This window comes from Mesoplodon mirus, assembly GCF_964341445.2.
Source record: "Mesoplodon mirus genome assembly, chromosome: 19".
Lineage (NCBI taxonomy): Eukaryota > Metazoa > Chordata > Mammalia > Artiodactyla > Ziphiidae > Mesoplodon > Mesoplodon mirus.
In genome coordinates this window covers 53485173-53507434 of record NC_138995.1, presented here as the reverse complement: position 1 = coordinate 53507434, position 22262 = coordinate 53485173, and the positions used below count along the sequence as shown (strand labels likewise).

At 49.3% G+C, this 22262-nt stretch overlaps 1 protein-coding gene across 6 annotated transcripts in view; it reads right to left on the bottom strand.

The window, feature by feature from the left end:
• Positions 1-1152: 1152 nt before the first annotated feature.
• The window catches only part of HNRNPUL1 (heterogeneous nuclear ribonucleoprotein U like 1), a 35531-nt gene continuing 14421 nt past the window's right edge, over positions 1153-22262 (bottom strand). For all 6 annotated transcript variants that reach the window (XM_082607082.1, XM_082607078.1, XM_082607079.1 and 3 more), the window contains exons 7-15: positions 21182-21294; positions 16265-16531; positions 15014-15136; positions 14788-14916; positions 6880-7048; positions 5969-6250; positions 4540-4829; positions 2964-3158; positions 1153-2380 (exon numbers count right to left, since the gene is read on the bottom strand). In XM_082607082.1, the coding sequence (XP_082463208.1) occupies positions 2264-2380; positions 2964-3158; positions 4540-4829; positions 5969-6250; positions 6880-7048; positions 14788-14916; positions 15014-15136; positions 16265-16531; positions 21182-21294 (1685 nt within the window). In that variant the 3' untranslated portion in view covers positions 1153-2263. The remainder of the gene's footprint in view (positions 2381-2963; positions 3159-4539; positions 4830-5968; positions 6251-6879; positions 7049-14787; positions 14917-15013; positions 15137-16264; positions 16532-21181; positions 21295-22262) is intronic.

Here is a 22262-nt window from a genome sequence, read left to right as displayed (position 1 = left end):
CACCTCATGTTCAGATGCCTTGCATCTGACCTCAAAAGTAGTCAACCTTCCTCCTCCCTGTTTTGTAGCCTGTGCTCCCTTCACAAGGCTCTGAGGCAGTTCCTGTGAGGGGAGAGATGGAGCTGAACTGGCCGTTCCTGTGCCCCAGCCTTGTCCCTCACAAGGGGCCAGGAGTACAGCATGCCTAAGGGGATTGAAGAAATGACTCAAGTTGCTGGGGAAGGAGGATAGGCTGTGGGGATGAAGTCAGGCAGTTTTTTTTTTTTTTTTTTTTGCAGTACCCGGGCCTCTCACTGTTGTGGCCTCTCCCGTTGCGGAGCACGGGCTCTGGACGCGCAGGCTCAGCGGCCATGGCTCACGGGCCCAGCTGCCCAGTGGCATGCGGGATCCTCCCGGACTGGGTGTCGAACCTGTGTCCGCTGCATCGGCAGGCAGACTCTCAACCACTGCGCCACCAGGGAAGCCCCAGAAAGTCTTTTGTCGCAGCTCATTCCTCTCTAAAAAAATCTCCCTTCTCCACGAAGCCCTCACCTCACCACCCCCCTCCACCCCAAGCTCCCACAGCTGACCTTGGCACTGTCACCATTCCATGACAGGTCCGTGTTACCTCTGGACTGAGAGCCCCGTGAGGGCAGGGTCCAGGACTGCCTTGGTCATGCTATGTCCTCAGCACCGTCCAGAGTGGGTGTGGGTAAGGAACAGAGCAAGTACCTAACACTGGCTGGATAAAGAAGCTCCTGGAATCCCCACTAGCCTGGATCCAGGAGCGCGGTCAAGAACCATCCTAAGTCCAGCACAGAGGCCAGGCCTGATGTGGATGGGCAGTCACACCAAGGGATGACCCCAACAGTCCAGCCCTAGTTTCCAACCATCACTCTACCTTGCTCTCTGCCTCGGGACTTGTTCCATCCTTTTCTACTCACAAATTCCGGGAGGGATTTGGGACTGTGGGTGAACTGGAAAGGGCAGAGACCAGAGAACCACGTTAAAAGTGAACTGGTGGATTTTAAACTGAGGGCCTGAGGTTTAAGGGGGCATCCCCAGCGCCAAAAATGGGGACAGGCACACAAATCCCACAGTAAGTGTTTAATGAGTAAATAATGTCCCCTTGAAAAGGCTCCCACCCCAATTAAAGGCCAACTGCAGTAACACTTCAGGGTTGAAACCTTGCTTCCTTCCTGCTAGGAGGTGCCATGTCATTTATTGAAACAAAACAAAAACAAAACAAAACAGGGCAAACACATTTCTTAATAAGTGCAGTTTGTTAAAGTCCTGTTAAAACATATGGGTCAAGGGGAAGTAAAAATAATCAGAGGATCACTGTAGGAAAAACCTTTAGGTCTGGCACCTGGGAGACCTTTGGAGAGGAGGCAGTGGGAGAAACTTCATGTTCTGAAAGGAAGGAGCCCCCCAACTCCCTTCTTCCCTCTCACCCGATTAATCCCACCAGAAACTACCAAGACGCCCGGAATAAAATGTTTCAAGTTCAATAGTCACACTCTCTCCAAATACAAAAGGCAGGTACAATTCAACTCAACACAGAAGCTTGTGTGCAAAGTTACGGGAAACTGAGACATTGTATAAAAAGTTAGGTTAAAGATGATTCTGTGGTTTTGTTTTGTGTGTGTTTTGTTTTGAGGGTGTGGCTCTTCCTCGGTCACCTGAACTCAGCAAAGAAATGGTTATCCTAATGAAATATCAACAGCCGACCCACAGTAAAAAGGGACAAATTCTAAAAATTAAAAAAAAAAAGCATTATTACCAAAAAAATATCTGTCGCTTCTTCCTCCCTCTGCATTTTGCTTTTTTAAACTTGTGTTTTTAAGTTTTTGATTTTTTTTTTTTTAATCCTGAAAAGTAGACAGTAAAACAGCTCCTGGAAGAATTTACAACCAACTGCATGAGAATCTGGGAAGCTGAGGGGCTGGAGTGGGGCTGGGACCAGAGGACAGGAAGGGGCCCTCCCCACAGCCCTGTAGCCTCACGGTACGACCAAGGGAGGCGGGGGGTCTTTAGTCAAAAAGGAGGAAGGGAGGAAGAGGAAGAGGAGGGGGGTGGGGGGACAAACAAAATAAATGGTCATTGTTGCCTGTTTGAATCCGGAGGAAAATGCCCGGCCCTGTGTGGGGGAAGAGCCCCTTGGAGGAGAGGCAGCCCTGGGAGGACCTGTCCCCCAGCACCACGTGACCCGGTGGGGGTGGAAAAGGGGGGCCAAGGTGGGCGCTGGTGGAGGAAGCCGGCAGGGGCCTCCAGGACACACTGGCTACTGTGTGCTTGTGCCCCCCTGTGTGTTCCCGGAGTAGCTCCCGTAGTCATAGTTCCCGTAGTACGGCGGCCACTGGCCCTGGTTCTGATAGTACTGGTTCCACTGCTGGGCATACTGGGGAGAGAGAAACCAAGAGCACCAGGTTGTCATTCATCCAGACCCACATCTGACTTCTCCCCTGACCCCACCCTCACCCATGGTGGAGATGGGTATGGTGATGACAGTCAACACATAGGTCTGACAGAGAAATCAAGGTACCTTGGGAGGATAAGTGAATGACCTGATGTCACATGGGTGGGCAGTTAGAGACTGAAGCCCAGGTATCCTGGCTTGCCAACCTAATGCCCTTTCAGGTATAGCTAGATACCATGTTCAAAATACTCAGAAACAGGCATGGGGCCTAGCATCAATCAATCAGAATGGACACTGGCCATGGTACTGAATCAGGGTTTGAGGCCCCCTGCTAAGCCCTCTGCTTGCTGCACTGGGGAGAGGAACTAGGATGGCAGTTACTTAGCAGCCAGTGTAGAAGTGTTCAACAAACGGCACGGCTATACTGTACTAGATGGACACCAGCCCAAGGCCAGAGAGCTGCCCATCTTTTTAGGGATAAGCAGGGACACAGGTCTGGGAATACACATCCCTGTGGGGCCCCTAGAAGTCTCCCCATTCTCCCCCCTCCGCTTGTGGCACTTACCTGTTGGTACTGGTTATAGCTGGGCTGCGGGTAGGTCTGTGCGGTGGGGGGCGGCGGAGGGGTGTAAGGGGCTGGGTTGTAGCCGCCGTAGCTCCCATAGTTGTAGGCAGGTGGTGGCGGAGGTGGAGGTGGTGGAGCTGTGTAGCCCTGGCTGTAACCCCCCTGGTTGTAGGGAGGTGGCTGGCTGTAACTCGGCTGGAAAGTGGAGGGAAAAAAACAGGTCTCTGTGAAATAGCCAGCTCAGCTGGGATGCAGGAAGGGCCTTTGTAAGCAGTGGGTCCACAAAGGAACTTCCCTGGTGGAGGCTGTTTCAGGGCTGAGAAGGAGGTGGGTCACCTCTGTGACATGGCAGGACAGGGTAGGATCAAGAGCTACATTCTGGACTCTAATCCCAGCTCTGAGACCCTGGGGGAGCAAGGCACACAGCATCTCCTGAAATCCCAGTGGTTTTTTTTTTCTGTGTAAAATGAGAATTACAACAGAACCACCCCTTTGGATTGCCTTGCGTATTCACTAAGCTTACGTGCACCATCCATTGGGCACAATAAATGGTGGTATTTGTTATAGGAAGACCTGCTAAGAAAAACAGTAGTGGCAATTTCCTAAGTGCTTCCCATGTCCAGGCTGGATCCTTAACTCCTCTAATCCTGCAATCAACTCTCTGAGGCAGGCTCCATTGGCTTCATTTTACAGAGAAGGAAGGTGAGGCTCAGGGAGGTGAAATCACTAGGCCCAAGCCACACAGGTAAAAAGTGGCAGAGCTGTGACTTGCCCCCAGGTCCGCCTAGTTCCAGAGCCTTATCTGCAAAGCTATGATGTCATCTTCCCCCCACAACAAACCTTGGAAGTGAGTTCTACAACTAACTCTAGTCCTTTATGAGGAAAACGAGGTCCCGAGAGGTGAAGCTGTTTGTCCAAGGTCACAAAACCAGAACGCTGTGGGGCTGGGGTTTGACTTTGTGTCTGCCCAACTCCTGTTCTAGGAAATATTCTGGTTAGAACAGGACTAGAACCATTCACCTGTGTCTCCTGGCAGCTGCCTCCAGGCCTGGAGCGTGGAAGGTGCCAGTAAACGGGGACCGCTCTGGTTACGGGGCCTGTGCGTACAGAGCTGAGCACTGGCTCTCTAAAAACTCAAACTGAGCCTGAAGCTCTCAGGGCAGAGGTCAAGTCCTCACCAACCTCTGAGTCTGTCCCTACATCCTGAAGACAAGGGGATCAGCCCCTTCAAGCCTAGGTTGAAGGGGTAACTCCAACTGAGTGCTTTCTTGGGGATTCAGTGAGGCCAGTGACACAGCCAAGAGAACACAGCCAAGAGAAATGTACTTGTGGGACCAACACATACAGCCCGCCCTGAGAGGGATGACAGAACAGGTAGGTCCCCCGATTTACTCTGGGTCTGGAAGGCATCTGGGAATATCTAGGGTCTGTCTCAGCCAAAAGCACTGGCAGGGAAGGGAGAAAGGGCAGGGCTGGAGGTAAGAGTTAAGGCCTGTGGCTGGAGCACATGTTGGCGATGTCCCTGGACCCAGCTCCTCTCACCTGTTCACACACGCACGCACGCTTATCCTCTCACCTGTGGGGGGCTGTAGCTGCTGACAGGAGGGGTGCTGGTACTGGCGCTCGAGCCAGGGATGTTGCTGTTCTTAGTGTAGCTGCCGGCCCCTGGGGGGTTCCGAGCAGGGCTGTAGCTGGGTGGCGGTGGAGGCTGCTGTGGCGGTGGCTGCGGTGGCGGTGGCTGCTGTGGCGGCGGCTGTTGCTGGGGAGCCCGGTTGTAGCTGCCTCGGGTGTTGGAGTTGTTGTTATCCCGGCTGTTGTTACCCCAGCGGTTCTGGTTGTAGCCACCACCTCCACTGCGGTTGAAACCTGCATTGGAGAGCCAGGTGAGAGGCCCTGCTGTTCTCAATTTGGGACCCTCAGGAGCTGGGCTGTCTTAAGGACTGCTGTAGCTCCAGTGTGACCAGGCACAGAGCAGGAGCCCAGTCCCAGTGAACAAGTAAAGCACCCCCTCCAGCCTTCCCCAGAGCCCTGGGAGCACTCCCCATGCCGCCCTGGTAACACTCAGTTGTTACGGCCTGCTGACAGGTTTGTCTTGCCCATTGGACTGTGAGCCTGGGACCAGGGCTGTCTTAGTTTCTACTGTGTCCCCAACATCTAAGCACTGGGGACAGTCCTTTTCAGGCTTGGCCAAATGGGCTGGCCTCTTCTGAGCCTTTGTGCAGTTTTCGTGAGCCCAGAACCCTTCCCCCAGCCAATTCCTATTGGCTTCTGGACCTCAGCTTAGACATCAGCACTTTGGGAGGCCTTTCCTGAGCCCTGCTCCCCTGCAGGCTGGATCAGGTATCACTGGAGCTCAAAGTACCCCCGGGCTGTGCCATTCAGCCCAGAATCCTTCTGGACTGTCACTACAGGGTGATATAGTGTCTGGGTCAAGGCTCTGTCTCCAAAACCACCCAGCACAAGACTGAAACAGAGTAGGGCATGCTTATTAAATCATGATCATACACTTCAGAGATAGCATAACTTAGTAAGAACCTGGGCTCTGGATCTATCACCACTTGATCCCAACTATGGATTCAGCTGGGTGAATCTTGGGCAAATTAACCTCTCCAAGCTTGTTTCTCCATGTGTTTTAGAAGCAAAACCAGTCCTAATATTTGCCCTGTGCCAGGTCCTGAGGTGGGACCCAGGGCTGGCAGTAAACTCGGTCTGGCCCCTCTTCTCAAGAAGCTCATGGTCAGATGAGGGGGGTGGGAAAGATTCATAAAAATAATAGCAATGCGAAATACAAATGGCCAAGGGCTTCAGGAGCAATGTCCAGGGGGAGCACGACAGTGGGAGAGTTTCCCTGAGGCCCCAGACTCTGGTTTATCTCAGTTCTCTACCAGAGTTCAGCCCACAGCGGGTGACAGGGAAACGTCATCTGCTGACTGAGCAAGCAGTCACAAAACGCAACCCTGAACCAGGAACCAAAAGCAGGGACAGCTCGGTGTGAGATGCCTCACCTCCTCGGTAGCTGCCTCCTCCGCTGCCTCCTCCTCGATTCTGGAAGCCTCCTCGGTTGCCCCCGGGGGGACCTCGGTTGTCATAGCGCTGGAAACCGCCGCCACCCCCACGGCCCCGGAAGCCCCCGCCGCCTCGGCTGTCAAAGCGCTTCTCAGGGGGCGGCCCGGCCCTGCGGCCTTCCTCATTGTACTGCCTCACCAGCTTGTCTGCTTCCTCGCGCTGCAGCTCAATGAACAGCACCTCGTCCAGGAAGTCCCCAACATCTGGCAACGTGAAGTTGGCTAGGAGGAAGGGAGGGCCCCAGAGGGAACAAGAAGAGGCGGTCAGCACCTTCTGAGGTCTGGTCTCCTTCACCCCCAGGACACTGGCCTGCCAGAAGGGAGGAGGAGGAGGGGACTGCAGTATAAGCGACAGAGGAGAGACAGGGTCCCAAACTCGGCCTCCCTGACAACAGTAAGGGGCTAACAAAGACCCTCTCCTCCCTTTCCTGAAGAGGTGGCTAAGCCCCACCAAACCAATGTTTTATAACCCAGGGAGTGAGCCTGGCAGGTAGAATCATCTTCCTTATTTTTACAGAGAAGCAAACTGAGGCTTGCTCAGCCAGCCCACCCAGTGGGTGCCAGAGGCAGACGACCAACTGTGCAGGTCTCTCGGCACCTGTTCCCACACATCCTCTTCCTCATCCTGCCCCAGCCCCATCTAGTCGGAAAACCTTGCCCCAGGAGGGATACAGGCAGCTTTTCCATTCACAGCTGTACTAGACAGGGAAGGGACAAAGCAGAAGCACAGAAAGAAAGAACAAGATAAAAAAAAGAATAATCAAGGACCTGGGAAGGGAAAAACTGTGCAAGGCCCTTTTTCTCTTAAGGACCCTGCTGCGATGTCCCTCTGGGAACTGCTCATTTCCTACCTTTCATTTCTAAGACCGCGTGATCTGGGACATCCTTCCCTTCTTCGTCGGTTCGCTTTATTGTTCTGTCTTTTAGGTCCTCATCAGTGGGACAAATGACAATAGCTTTGCGCTGGAAGCCTTCAAATGGTCTCATTTTTCGTCTCTGGGCTGACCCATAAACATTTGTCTAGGGGTAGGTAACAGAAGAGGCAAGAGATGGTCACTACAAGTTGGTTTTTTCCTCTGTGGGGTATTATGTAGGCCAGGGACTGAGAAAGGGATACTAGTTCTCCTAAGCAGAGAAACTCAGGCAACTGCTCTTCCCTTTTAAGATTCTTGAGACTACCCTCAGAAAATGAACTGACTTGGGAAAGTGGCTGCTGACAATAACAGGACAAGGGATTCCTAAAGTTTGGGCTTTGCTTTTTTAATCCAGTTTGTTCGTGGTATTGTGCATTACAGCCCCCTCAGCCCCCATTCTAAAAGTAACACATGCTCACAGTAAAAAAGTTCAGAGTACAAGCTGTAAAGTTTAGAGTAAGAATCCTTTCATCCACCTACTGCCATTCCTACTTCCCAGATATGACCTGTATTGAATTTATGTATTTCTAGAAATATCTGTGTGATTTTTAACACTAATGGAATCAAACAACACACACTCTTCTGAAGTCTTTTTTTCACTTAATGTTTCTGTCATTTTTCTGTGCTGGTATTCTCCTTTTTTTCCTTTTGGGGCGCACCACGCAGCTTGTGGGATCTTAGTTCCGACCAGGGATTGAACCTGTGCCCTCGGCAGTGAAAGTGCGAAGTCTTAACCACTGGACCGCCACGGAATTCCATGGTATTCTCCTTTAATAATATTTATAGAATGGATGCCATAATTAACCAGCCCCTTTGACAGTTGTATAGATCGTTTTCATCAACACTGTGGTTCTTTTATTCCCTTAGTCCTGCTCTAAAACACCAGACTCACCCACAAGCTTCTAACCAGGGAGCTTGACAAGGCGATAACTTGTGCTTTTAGCAAGTGCAGTTTTGCTACTAACTTTCTCTTCCCTTCTTCTAGGTGATGGTTAGGTGCTTCCTGGGCTGGTGCTGGCATAGAGCGGTGCTCTATGACACATCTGATTGAGAGCCGTAGTAAAGACAGCTTCCGTTCATTGAATACCTTCCACATGCTGGGCCCTCTGGGACTGGCGCCCAGATCTGTCAAACCCCAGTGCTCCACGGACTCAGCCTGTGTACCTGAATCACTCGGACACTACTGAAAAAGAGAGTGGCTCAAACCCCACCAGAGTATTCCCCAACCCCAGTCTCTGGAGGTGGGACCCAGGCACCTGTATGGGTATCTTTTCCCATTCAGACACTCAACAGAACTGGAGTAATAAGTAATGTTGCATTTAAACAACTTTTAGTAGCTCTGATAGGTACTCAAGGGAGAAGCCACAGAGGGGAAGAGATCTGTAAAGGGGCATGCACAAACAGACAAAAAAATGTTGTATTTTGAAGATGCAGCCTGGCAGGGTGGAAAAAGCCCAGCAACAAGTCCTAGTGTGGCCACTCACTCACCGTGGCCAGTCGTTGTAGTTGCTTCATCTGTTAAAACGGAGGAAAAAAAGCCTCCCTCCTGGGCCTGGTGAGGATTGAGCGGGAAAAGGACCACAAAGCAACTGACCAAGTGTGAGGAACTCCTGGAGTGGGGGCTACATTGTGGCCTCCAGGGCGGAAGCTGCCTTGACAGAGGCAGGTAGCGCGGGGGGATGGCTCAGCACACCCTGGCTCTAAGGTGACTTGGTCAAGTCACACTGTGTGGCCCTGAGTGACTTCCACTCAGAGCCTCAGTCTGCACACCTACTAAGTCTCAAGCCCTGAAAGGGGAAAACAATAGGAAGATCATATGGTCACTGTTAAGACTGGAGGAGCTCATGTGAGTGAAAGCCCTTGTTTAGCCCAGGGCCTGGCTCACAGCCAACACTCAACAAATGGAGGTCATGGTTGATATGACGTGGCCGTCACTGGGTGGGGTGCACTGGACCTTCTCTTACTGTAAGGTTGAGTTGAAGCAACTCAGACCAAGGAATGTCAAGCTATAGTGACTTCCCATCAGAAAGGCAGGGACGGTGAGGCAGGGTGGAAAGATCACAGGCTCTGGGGAACAGGCTTGAGGTTGAAATCGCAGCTGTGCCCTCTACTATTTGTGAGGCTGTAGACAAGTCACCTAATTAGTCCGAGTCTCAGAATTTCTACATCTGAAGGACAGCGATCCTGTCACCCTCCTCCTGGCTCTGGTGAGGATTTATAGATGTGAAAATGGCAGGGAAAGAAGTCTGAAAATATGACCAACAGGACTGACACTGTCCTAAGAGAGGCTTCCCAATGGAAAGGACCAAGGAAAGTTAAGTTTGAGGAAAAGATGAGGCACAAGAGAGCCTATTCCAAAACACAAGGAACAGGAAGCTGGGTTATGGGTCAGCCAGAGGCCAGGGACGCCAGTGCACACCTGTTGGGAGATGTGGGCTGTGGGTACAGCTGTTTTCTAAACCAACCCAACCCTGTGGCCCTGACACACACAGCAGGCAAAGATGGTCTTCCCTGTTCCCCAGGGAAAATGTCTCAACATTAACTGGGGGTGGGGGCCCGCAAAGTGGGTGTGTGTGGTGGGCATACATGTGTTATAATCTGTGCCTTGAGCACTGGCCCAAGGAGAGGCCTTGAGCCACAAATGGTTAAAAAGCACACAGGTTACAAAGGAAAAGTCAAGTCCTTCTCCTCACCGCTCTTCCTAGACTCCATTCCTAAAAGCAAATCAGGTGGCATCTGGTCACAGGAAGATAGAATTTGCTTTCCTCTAGCTAAATAATGAGGTTTTCTCCTGGCACAAAACCCAGAGTAGGCGAGTGCCAGGGGTGACTGTGGCCCCAGCCACTCTGTGGACAATCCATTCCACTGTTTGCCTGCCCGTAAGAAGTGATCCTATTTTGATCCCTTTGAACCCCAGGACATGGATAAACACCTCTTGGTGGTTTTCTATGGATGAGACCTACCCCGTCCATGTCCTGATGAGGGGACAGAGAAGAAAAGCATCACTGCCAAGAGGGCTAGTCCCTGCAGCTTCACAATGGGAGGAATGGGGGCGGAGCAGACAGGACTCATAAACAGCTGGCCTCTGTCCTGGGAAGTGGCTAGACTCTGAGAAATGGCTCCTCAGACATTTTGGAACTGAGGTGCTGAGAACCCTCTTGGTGACAATTTTCAAGACCACGCCTCCCTCCTCTCCCTCCTTGGTTTGAGGAAGGAAAGAAGAGCATCTAGGCCAGCCAGCAGCAATGCAAATGCTTGGCTTCCCTGGAGGAAAGGGAGTTAGCTGTCGGTGCCGTTGCCACAGCAAACACAGTGAGGTCAGAGCCCCTGGGCTGGCCCGGCACTGCTGTGGTCGCTGGGGGCTGCTGGGGGCTGCTGCTAAGAGACCAGCACAACGGCAGGTCAGCTTTTCCCGCTGTGAAGCCTCCCTCGCCTGCTTCTCCCAGCCCCACCCCGCTTGAAGACGCTGACTCTGAGGAGGTCAGGGGCCGCCTGTGTTCCCTGGCCCCGGGCTACTTCCACTGCCCCGTGATGTGGGCCAGAGGACAGGGGCTGGGTTTCTTAGAGCAGCTGCGGGGGTAGTTTTGGTGTGTGACAGTCTGAGGGAGTAGGGAGGAACACAGCAGGCCGCTCACAGCCTGAGGTCTCTCAGAGCCCCTCTGTCCCCTGTCAACTCTTGTCCCCCACCCACAACTCAACAAGGTCAGGCTGGCAGCAGGAGACAGGGTTGGATCCCAGGGGAGCAAACTTAAAGCTGGTGACGCAAGAGTTCACTCTAGGCTCAGCGTGAGGTGAACCCAGTAGAACGAACCACTTGTGAGGTAAGAGACTTGGCCAGAGTGTCAACAACAACAATGGAATGGGCTGAGGCTCTGGGGGTGGGGAGGAGAGAGGAAAGAAACATCCTCTTCTCCAACGCCTGCCAACAAGAGGCAGTTTACTTTGGGTCTCCTCTGTAGCCCTGGGTTTCTGTTTCAGGCAAAGGCGTGGCTCTTGCCAACAGGGATGCAAAGCAGGACCACAACCATTTGTTCTGAGGGCTGAGGTGAGGTCAGCGATGTTGCCATATCCAGCCCTGCCTCTGATCACTGCCTGGCCCAGCTCTGGGCTGTTAGAATCCTAAGAGAACTCCTAGCCTGCAGACCTCAACCCTGGGGGTGGTTTGGGCCCTCACATATGGCCCTGCAGGGACCTTCTCAGAAGCCTCCAGGAAGGCAAGTTTCCTGCCTCACAGAGGCCAGCTCCTACTCTGCACCTTGGTAGGCAAGGGACAGGCCAGGCAGCGTTTCATTCCAGAGGATTTCCACTGGCAACAGAGCCACCTGAAGCAATGTAACCTACCTCTTCTTTCTTTTTTCTCCTCGGCTGTTCCACTGCTCTAACACTCACATGATCTGAAGAGGGTACTCAGGTCACCATGGAATGTAGGTAAAAGCCCCAACTACACGGTTCACTTGGCCTAGCTTGGCTTCTGTAGCTACGTTCTCCTCCCCTCTCAAGGAGGGGCATTTCTGAGGTCAAACTACCAACAGGAGACACAGAAGAGCCAAATGTGAGGAGGTCTGACCACTCAGGAAAAACCAGAGAAGAAAAAAGATGGTGCTGGGCTGAGATCCAGGGACCGCAGGGACTTTGCCTATAGTACCAGTTTCTGCTCTGGGAATCCCATCTAACTCAGGAGACAGCTAAGCATCAACTTACCCCTCACTGCCAAGGCTGGTGGGGTAGGAAATGCCAGGGTCTGGCCTGGGGCCTGCTCTGTATCTCCTACACACATGCTCACCCACCCAGGGTTTTCTGGAACACACTTTTTGGGGTTTAAGCCAAAACAGGTCGAACCACTGGCTTCAGACCTCTTCCCAGGCCTCAGTAATCTCTAGTTTTGGGTCCCAAGTCAATCCTCCAATCTGTGGCCAACCAGAGAACCCTACTCCCCCACCTTCAGAGGTTAGGTTCTTTGGCCTCGCTGTTGGCCTAGAACACTTGGCCTGACCTGCATTTTCCTCCACCAGGAGGCCAGCAGCCCTGAAGACCACAGGTGCACCTGGAACAGCCCTGGACCCTGTCCCTGAACAAGGCAGCATAAGCTGAGAGGGCCAACGGCAAGTCTTTACTGTGCTCAACTGTTCTGTGCCTGGCTGAGGGGCTGGGGCCCTGACCTCTAGAGAAAGCTCACTTTGAAATGCTGGACAGAAATGTTAAGACAATTATAACCCCTAGGATTATAAACTTTCTCCACGGGCCACATATTTGAAATGGGTTTCACAGCTGATTTAACTAGTAAACTGAGAAAAAGACAGGCAGGGAGTACTTGCTGGGGTATCCAAAAAAGGAATTCTCAAGGTATTAAAACACCACTGATCTATCTTTCAGGACAGAATCCCACTGAGGCCAAGCTGGACTACAACTCCAAAATGCCCTGACAAGAAAAATGGGGCAAAGTGAGGCTAGGGGTTAACAAACAAACAAACAAAGTCTTCAACGGGGGAGAAGGCTGGCTGTATGCATTGCTGATGGGGCTGAGCTGGGGCAGCAACCCTGAGTAGCTCTTGGACTGCCCTGTGCCCAACCGTCCCCTTCCCCCATAAATATATTCTAAACAGTAGCCCAATTAGTAGTTTTTAATCAAAATTTACTATTATGGGATCATGTCCTGTCTTCTTCACAAATGTGAGTCTTCAGGGCTCAATCCCATGGCTGCGGCATTGGTCACTGGATAAAAGTGGTACACCTTTTCATGTCTGCTTTCCAGAAAAGCAGAACCCAGAGTAAATCTCACATCTCCACCATCACAGAAGAATGCCAATTGTATTGCATAGCTTTGCCCAACTGAGCATAACTGTTTCATCAGCAAACCAGATTTCTACTCTCAGTACCTAACTGCTTGGCAAGATCATTTAATTTGTCTGTCATAAAGAACTATCACCAGCTAGTAGCCTTTTTTTTTTTTTTTCTTTTTGCGGTATGCGGGCCTCTCACTGTTGTGGCCTCTCCCGTTGCGGAGCACAGGCTCCGGATGCGCAGGCCCAGCGGCCATGGCTCACGGGCCCAGCCGCTCCGCGGCATATGGGATCCTCCCAGACCGGGGCACGAACCCGTATCCCCTGCATCGGCAGGCGGACTCTCAACCACTGCGCCACCAGGGAGGCCCAGTAGCCTTTTTTTTTGTCTTTAAGAATCAGTTCTTACTATGTACTCCTTTCAAAGGTTGGATATCGAGGTATCAATTTTTCAACTCTAAACACTAGATTACCAATATATTATAAAAGGATATAATGCAGGAACAGCCAGATGGAACAGACACAAATGGCAAGCTATGTGGGAAGGGGCACAGAACCTCCATGCTCTTCTGAAGGTCCCACCCTCCCCAAATCTCCACTTGTTCACCAACCCAGAAGCTCCTGCTTAATTGTTTAATTGTTTTGTGTAAGATGCTCACTCCTAGGCAAAAGCACCTTGATCCCCTGGAGTTTCCAACCACGTTTCCTTCCTTCTTTTTTTTTTTTTTTTAAAAAGTTGGCTTTAATTTAATTTACTTATTTATTTTTGGCCTCTCCATGCGGCTTGTGGGATCCTAGTTCCCTGACCAGGGATCGAACCTGGGCCCCCTGCAGTGGGAGCGTGGAGTCCTAACCACTGGACCGCCAGGGAAGTCCCTCCAACCACCTTTCTGATCAGTCAACCACTAAAGCCAGCTCCACCCTCATCAGAAGCCCTTTGAACTCATGGTAACCAAGTACCCAGGACTACATATATGGAAGGCACTCCAGTTAAGGCTGCCAGGCTGGGGGTGCTACTTAGTTTACATATTTGCACACTTACAGGTTTTTAAGAAAACACAAATACAAGGCTGAGGGGGAACAGAGGCTTGTCTGTACATCCTCAAATACAAAATCTGCTACTTGAGAAAGCCTTCAGGACAAACGTCAAGGAAGGAGGTCTCATAGGTGGTAAACATGAAGCACTCATTACTCTGAGACAGGGATCTTTAACCAGGTTTGGGTCGCTCATACTTTTGAGAATGCTGAAAGCCATGGACGATCTTCCTATCCAAACTCAAAACTTTTTAGTTAAAAAAAGATCATATCTGGGACTTCCCTGGTGATCCAGTGGTTAAAACTCCACGCTTCCAATGCAGGGGGCATGGGATCCCTGGTCAGGGAACTAAGATCCCACACGCCATGCAGTGAGGCCAAAAACCAAAACAAACAAACAAACATATCTGCATCTTCATACAAAATTCTGTGTTTAACTTCAAAAGTTCCCAAATTGCCTAATGTTAAGAACCTTGCTCTTCATTGAAATGCAGGTAAAAAATACGTGACATATAGGTACCTGACAGTCATAAAAACATGCTAAGAGAAGCTGGGACACACCTATTCTGTAGGTTAACAACCACCTCCAGCTACTATGTGCCAGTGCCCATGTTAGGTGTGTGGTCACCATTTTGAGCTGTGTTTTACAGACCAGGAGACTCAGAGGATCAAGTCAGCTGCCCACAGGCACGCAGCTAGGAGGCAGCGGAGCTGGGATTCAAGCCCAGGTCTGTTTGGCTCAGAAATCCATGCCTTTTTTCCATTTCACAAATTTGCTCTCACAAAATGTTCTATTGTGCTGCTTGGGGCCTGAGCTAGGCCTGGATTGCTGCTCCAGACCCCTGCTTGCAGACCAGACTCAGAAAGCTGTGTTAAGAGTCTGGGACTGTGCCATCATGTATGGCTGACCTCTAACCAGTACTGCAGTCCAAGAGCATTATGGGGAAAAAAATACAAGGACCAGAGAGGACTTCCCAGGCACCCAATGGCCCCTTCCCTCTCCTGGGGCATGACAGTCACCAGTAAGTACCTGATCTAGGATATAGTTGCGTTTCTTTCGGGCAGCGATCTGGATGAGGCGGTTGAGGCACTGGGTGGCCTGCTGGATCAGGACATCCCAGCGGCCGGCGTAGTTCCTCTGACGGCGTAGGCCCATCACCTGTGGGCAAGGGGTGGTGAGGGGTGGGTGGTCCTGTTTGCTGAGCAGTATTCAGGGAGTGGGAGGCGGAAGAGGAGAGACCAGGGGCTATCCTTACCCGCATCTTATCCATGATGGCATTGGTACCCAGGATGTTGTACTTCTTGGAGGGGTTGGAGGCTGCATGTTTGATGGCCCATGTGGTCTTACCGGCGGCAGGCAGGCCCACCATCATCAGAATCTGTAAGAACAGGACAAGGAGGGACACTGTGAACCAGAAACAGTGTGTGGCATGGCAGCCCGGCATCACCCTGACTTGATGGTGACGGTGAGGGTGACTCTAAACCTCATGGCCACCTCTGGGAAATGGAAGCAATAACAGCATCTACCTCATAGTACTGTTGTTGGGATTCAAAGAGACGAGGGTTGTCAGACTCTCAGCAGAGGGCCTGCTCTTATGAGTATTTACATTTTTGTTTAGGCAGGATTCAGGGGCCTCTGAAAGGGAAAGGTCCACGGAATAGGCACAAGGAGTGGTACAACCTTCCTGGAGTCTCAGATGGGGACAGACTGTATGCATAAAGACAAGCATCATTTCTAATCAGTACGTTTACAATTTGGCAAACACTGGATGTAACCAAAATGCCCAAAAAGAGGAAAATAGCGAGGCTAATAACAATGAGTTTCAAAAGAGGTGTTCATGTGGTGGGACAAAGCTCACAAAATAACATTAAGTGAAAGGGCAGGATATCAAAATGCTTATACCATAAGATCTCAACTGTAAGTGTGTGTGTATAAATGGCACCTAGCACAGCAAAAGGCATAGGATAAGCTCCAAAACTTTCAAAGGAAACTTATTTGTGGATGGTGGAATTAAAGGAAACTTTAATTTTCTTTATGTTTCTTAATTTTCTAGAATAAACACAAAATTACTTATATATCAGAAAGAAACATTATTTGAGGACAAAGACCACCAGTGCAGCTTCTGCAACCAAATCAGCTCTAAGTCCAGTTGCCGTTTTTGTTCTCGGAGAGCCTTGGATGGGAGCGTGGAGCTGCGCAACCTCCTCCAAGAACTCGCTCACCAGGAAGTGCTTTCACACCCTCTTCCGCTGGGAGGAAAGCCTCCTTTTTCAAGATTCTGACCACACCCGAGGAGCAGTGTGGCAACTTCCTTTTGGAATCTTTCTGACATTTAGGTGTCTTACCTTGGCACCTCCCTCTTTGGACTAAGCCACACACCCACAGCCCTCACCTCACTCTCACAGCAGCTTTCACCACACTCAGCTACTGAATGTCTCCCCTCTGTCTTGGCAGCAACGTGCCTCTGGAGAGGCGGCCACCAATTCAGGCTTCCAGGCCCACTCACCTCACACTCTGCCTTGCTCTTTGGTCCGACAGTGCCCCGGATTCGCTCACTCAGGGGAAGGTGCTGGATGAAGGTGAAACCTGGCAGGACAGAACAGTAGGGCTCTGCCCTCTGCCCGAAGTTGAACTCCACTGCACAATTCTTCACCAGGACATGAGGGTAGAGGGCCTGACCCCCTAAGGCTTCCTTCTGGATTCGGAAGGCAATGCCCATCCACTTCCCATTTTTGGTGAAGGAAAGTTCCACGTCATTTCCACATTCAAAGTCCTAGGAAAAAAAGCCAGAGAAAGATAACTGCCAATGTTCTGCTTAAGGCACAGGGAGGCACAAGTCAGAGCAGACGCAGGGAATGGAAACAGAGCTGGCATCCCAGACTCAAGTGCGTCCCTCCTCGATGTACAGATGCATCAGGAAGCACCAGGGAACAGCTCAGACAACATGCAGCCCAAAGCCCTCCTTGCCCAAGACCCAAAAAGCTGGTGGATGTGAAGTGTGTAATTTTAGGAAGCTCCAAGTATTTGAGTCTTGTGCCTAGCCTGAGATGGAGAGGAAGGCAAAAGCGGTCCTGTCCATTCTCATCCCCAGCAAGGTAACAGATGGAAAGAAAGCCACAGCAGGGCCTTTTAAGTCAGGCCCAGCTCTACACGTGCATTCATTTATATGCTCTTCTTGATGCTTATGTCTACAGTGATCTGGGCCTGACACAGCTCAGAGCCTAGTGGAGAATTAGAGAAGGACACCATCCTAATTCAGTAAGAGCACCTACACAGGAGCAAGATTCTCTGAGGAGGAAGTCAAGTCCTGAACAATAAACGGGAAGGAGCCAAGTCTGGGGTGAGAGGAGAGAGTCCTAAAGAAAAGTGTTGTTTGTGTACAAATCTGGCAGTGAGAGAACATAGGGTCAGACTGGCTGAATCATAAAGGATTGGGGGTTGGGGAGTAATTTCAGGTACAGCTGGAGAGCCAGGAAGGGACCATATTCATTAATTCAACAATTTATTGAGTTCTTACTGATCAGTTGAAGTTTAGTGGTTAAGATCCTATTTTGGAAGGCAGGCTGCTTCAGCTCTACCATTTACTCCATCTTCAGTTTCCTTATCAAAAAAGAGGGGCCAGGGACTTCCCTGGTGGTCCAGTGGCTAAGACTCCGAGCTCCCAATGCAGGGGGCCTGGGTTTGATCCCTAGTCAGGGAACTAGATCCCGCACACTGCAACTAAGAGCCCTCACGCGGCAACGAACATCCCGTGTGCCACAACTAAGACCCAGCACAGCCAAATAAAGAAATAAATATATATTTTTTAAATTATTTTTTTAAAAAAGAGGGGCCATGATAAGATTCTACACTGCACAGAGTTGTTCTGAGGATTTAACAGGTGAATGTGCTTACTACAGAGTGAGTGTATAATGAATGCGTGCTCTCATTCCAAGATGCCAGGCACTGCTCTGGGCTAAAGTGGTGGGGAGGAGACATGGTCCCTGCTATCAGCGACGGAGGGGCTCTCTGTTACCTCAGAAGTTTGGATTCGTGCTGACAGCAGCAGAGCAGAGCCCCTGACTTGTTTCGAACAGGGGAATGGCCTGGTCAAAACTGTGTTTCAGAAAGATCACTTTGGCTGCAGGGTAAAGGTTTACAATTATGGGAGACTCAAAACTTGGGATCATACAGGAGACGGAAGCAAAGGTCGGGTTCCTGACAGAAAAGTACAAGACGTGGTATTCCCTCCCTTTTGCACGAGGAGACCACCTTGGGACTTGCCCTTTGAGAAGCTGTGAAAGCCCCTTCCCCCAAGAAGCCTCCTCACCACCCTCCTCAGTGCTCACAGGGCACAGTTCTACACAGTCCTTTATATCTGTAAGTGTCCGTAAGCGCCCACACAGATCGAGACCATGCAGGGCAGACACGCAAACATCTGTTGGACTAAATCCTGCCTCGATCCTCACAGCATGGTCCCTGCCACGTCTTCTCACCTGAGCAAGAGTGGCCCAGGTCACCTTTGCTCTACCGTGGAAATGAACATCGTGGGGGACAGCCTTCCTTACGTCCACCAGCTTCACTATAGGAACTTACCATGCTGTACACAAACCAGTGCCCTCAACTGACAAACCCACCACCGACGGCGCCAACTGTCAAAGACGCAAGGGTAGCTGTGTCACTTCTGCAAAACCATTCCCAAGTGCCACACCAGGGCCTAAGGACCCAAAGTCCTTACGCCTGGCATTATTCAAAGTGTGCCATTTTTGCAGCCTTACCTCTCACATCTCCTAGTGTCGTCCCTGAGGCTCCAAGTATTTTACTCCTTATGGTTTGCTGAAGTGAGTTACACTGTTTTCTCTACCTGGAAGGCCGTTTTGTCCTTTCTGTTTTGTGAATGTTGAGAACTGAAGTCCTGACACAAATGTCCTCCCCACCAGTTCCTTCAGGTCACTGACTTTTCACACCTCTTCTAGCCCTTCACTCTGAGTCTTTTAAAGTGATGGCATTCTTTAAACAAAGGAAACTGAACATAGACTCTTAAAAGCAGAAGTAAAAATGAACAGGCTGAAGCAAGAGTTAGGCCTACAGTCCCAAACGGCCACACACTCACAGAACCTCGCGCTCAGATGGGACAGAGTCTGGGGAACCCAGTCACACGCTGATGAAACGTTAAACTGCTACGACCTCGCTGGAGCACAGTCGTGATGGTAGCTATCAGAAATTAAAAACACGCCTGTGACTCCGAAGTTATACTTTCAGAGGTAAATATTACAACCATATTCCCACAAGAATGCAAAGATGTCCAAATTGCTCACGCCAGCACTGCTAAAATGTGCTCCAAAGGGAAAGTGGGAGAGACTAAATCACACAGGATATCCATGTATGGGAACACGAAAAGCCCTCCAAGATACTCTGGTAAGTGGGAAAAAGATAAGCTGTCACTGCAGCACTGACTTCCAGCAAATAATTTTCAGGTCTGCCAGGGGAAACTGACACCTGCATCAGAATACTAGGCAGCTACTCAGTAAAAAGGTGAGAAACTAACCAAATGTCCATTAATAGAGGATTGATTATATAAATATGGTAGATCAACACAATGACTACGGACTATATATAAGAACAAAGAAATCCTCTGTGTAGTGATATATTAAAAAAAATTACTGTAAGATACATAGTTAAACAAAAAAAGATACAAAATAACATGTATAACATGCTACCTTTTGTGTAAAAGAAGAAAAATAACAATCATCTTTCTTGTATTTTGATAAAGGAATCCTGAATACCAGTGGGCTTATGTGTAGGGGAGGGCATATGTGAACCATGGGTAGAGGGGGAAGGTCTCAAGAAGACTTTATACTGCATACCTTTCTGTATTTCTGTATATTTTTGGAAACCACAGGAATTTATTAACTATTCAACAATGTTTTAAATTGAGCTAGATCTATACTATCTGTGCATACAGGGAAAGACAGCTGAGATTTACTGTTAAATGGAAAAAAATGCAAGGTTTGGAACAATGTGCAGAATATAAACATGGTTAATTTTTGTTTAAGAAAACATGCTTTTTATTGAAAAGATAATGAGGTTGTGAAAGACAAAGGAAGACTGAGAAACTGTTTCAGACTAAAAAGACATGACAACAGAATGCAATTCGTGATCCTAAACCAGAAACCAAATTGCTCTAAAGGATGTTGTTGGGACAGCTGACAAAATTTAAATGTGGACTGTGGAGTGGGCAATAGCATTAAATCAATGTTAAATTTGATAACTGTACTGTGGTTAAGATAATAGCTCTATTCTTAGAAATGCATGCTAAACTATTAAGGAATAAAGACACAATGTAGGCAACCTACTCTCAAACAGGTCAGATAAAAATCATATACATGTATGTACATATATTTGGGAAAAATGGTAAAGCGAATGTTAGAATCTGGACAGGGCTCTGTGAGAATTCCATGGCTTTTCCTTAAGTTTGAAATTATTTCAAAAAGGGAAAAGAAAGAAAGAAAGAAAGAAAGAAAAAGAGTACCTGTGTACAAATATGAGGATGGAGAGGGAACAAAACCAAGAAGAAGCATCCACCCGGGTAGCCACTTCTCCCTGGGGCTTCATGGCACATTCTACAAACATTTAACTTCTAGTGATAATGGTGTTAAGTAGTATTTACTGAGCATTTATTATGTGCCAGACGTTGTTGTAAGTGCTTCTAATGGGTTAACTTCATGAGTCCACATGAAATTCTAGGGTAGATGTAAACATTCTCATCGAGAGGAAACTGAAATACAGGGAGGGTAGTCCAGGGCTGTGAGAGGAAGAGCAGGGACTGGGTCTGGGTCTAGGGATTCTGGACCCAGAGGCAACAGCCACACTCCACAGCTCTGTGAGTGTTGGTCACTGCTCTTGGGGACTGAAGTTCAGCAGCAGTTCAGGCATCCTCTATCTTGTTCTGCTTTGCATCCATCCCCACTGTCCTCAAAGGCAACGCACTATTGGAAGCCTGGCTTAACCAATGTGAGGTGAAGGAAGGAAGAAGTTTTGGGATGAGATGATGCTAAAGTGGGACAAGAGCCAACATCACTGCCTTTGAGAATGGATAGGCTATTCTGTAGCAAAGGAAGATAAGAAATTCCTGAGTCTGTTTAGAAATTGTAACTCTGGTATCTAGGAAGGGAGGAAGGTTGTGCACACCTGACATCCCCAAACTTCTTCAGGGTGCCACCTGATGGCTTTGCACAAAAGACCTGAAGGGGTAGAATGGCAGAATCTTGCACAAAATGACTGCAAACGTTCCAGTGCATCAAAGAGAGACAAAGAGGTATGGCGAGAGTGGCTGGACACAGGGCAGACAATGGACAGAGGTATTCTGAAAAAGAAGTCTGCAGGTTGACCTGACAGGACCAACATTTGGTCCTGCCAACTCCCACAGGCTGCCAGCACTCACCGCAAAGCAGCCAATCACATCATTCTCTGCAAACTTGTCTCCGTAGTTTTCAAACCGGCTACTGGTGGACTTCTTCCCAGTGCCTCCATAGCCATAGGAGAAAGGCTCTTCGCCTGATGGAAGAAACAGGCAAAGGCAGGTTAAACCTGCGATGGTCACAACAGCCTTTATGGCTGTCATGTAGTTTTAAATAAAAAAATCATTCTCTTTACTAGTTTTACTCATCAGATGCTTTGGGCGGGGAAGGTAAGAAAGGTTCTGTTGAAAGGAAGCCCCTCGTTATGCAGAACTTCTGAGGGCTTGATGGCTTTAGATGTTAAGTCTGGGAGTAGGAGCTGAACTGAACTGCTTTGCACAGAAAGGGAGAATTTGGGAAAAAAAGGGAGGAGGGAAGAGAGGAGCTGGGATGGAGGAAGGTTGTATGCTGAGATGCATCCCTTTGCTGTGACATTCAATATTCAGTTAAGTCTCCTAATGGCGTCAATTTTTGCTGCCAATGAGTTTTGGTCAGAAATCAGTAAAAGGATTTTGCTTTTGCAGACCATGAGGTCTAACCCCTAGGAAAGGTACTGGATTGCCTTAGGCTACAGAACTGGGTGCCAATGCAATATGACTGAGACCCCAAGGGCCCTGGCTGACAACTGGGTTACAGAGAGATCCTAGGCGAGGAACCCAAGGAGCATCCTGCCAGTAAAGCAGGAGCCGACAGCATGAATTCCAGGCCCAGTTCTAGTATGAATCAGCTGTGTAACCGTGGACATCTGCTCCACTGTTCTGGGCTTTGTATCGTTATCTGTATCAACTACTTTCCACTTATACCTCAAAACTGAAAGAAAGATAAAAGGAGATGACACATGAATCTTAAATAAAAACTGCTAATACGTATCAAAATGAAAAGTGTTCACTGTTTTTAACGTAGCATTTCTACTTTTAAAGATCAGACTAATTACACACAAGGACAGCTCAAGTGTTTAACAGCAAAAATTTGCAATCAACTTAAATGACCTACAAAACATTGATAAATAAGTGATACAACTGTAAAGTGAAAAATTAGGCAGTGGTCAAAAAAGCTATACTTATT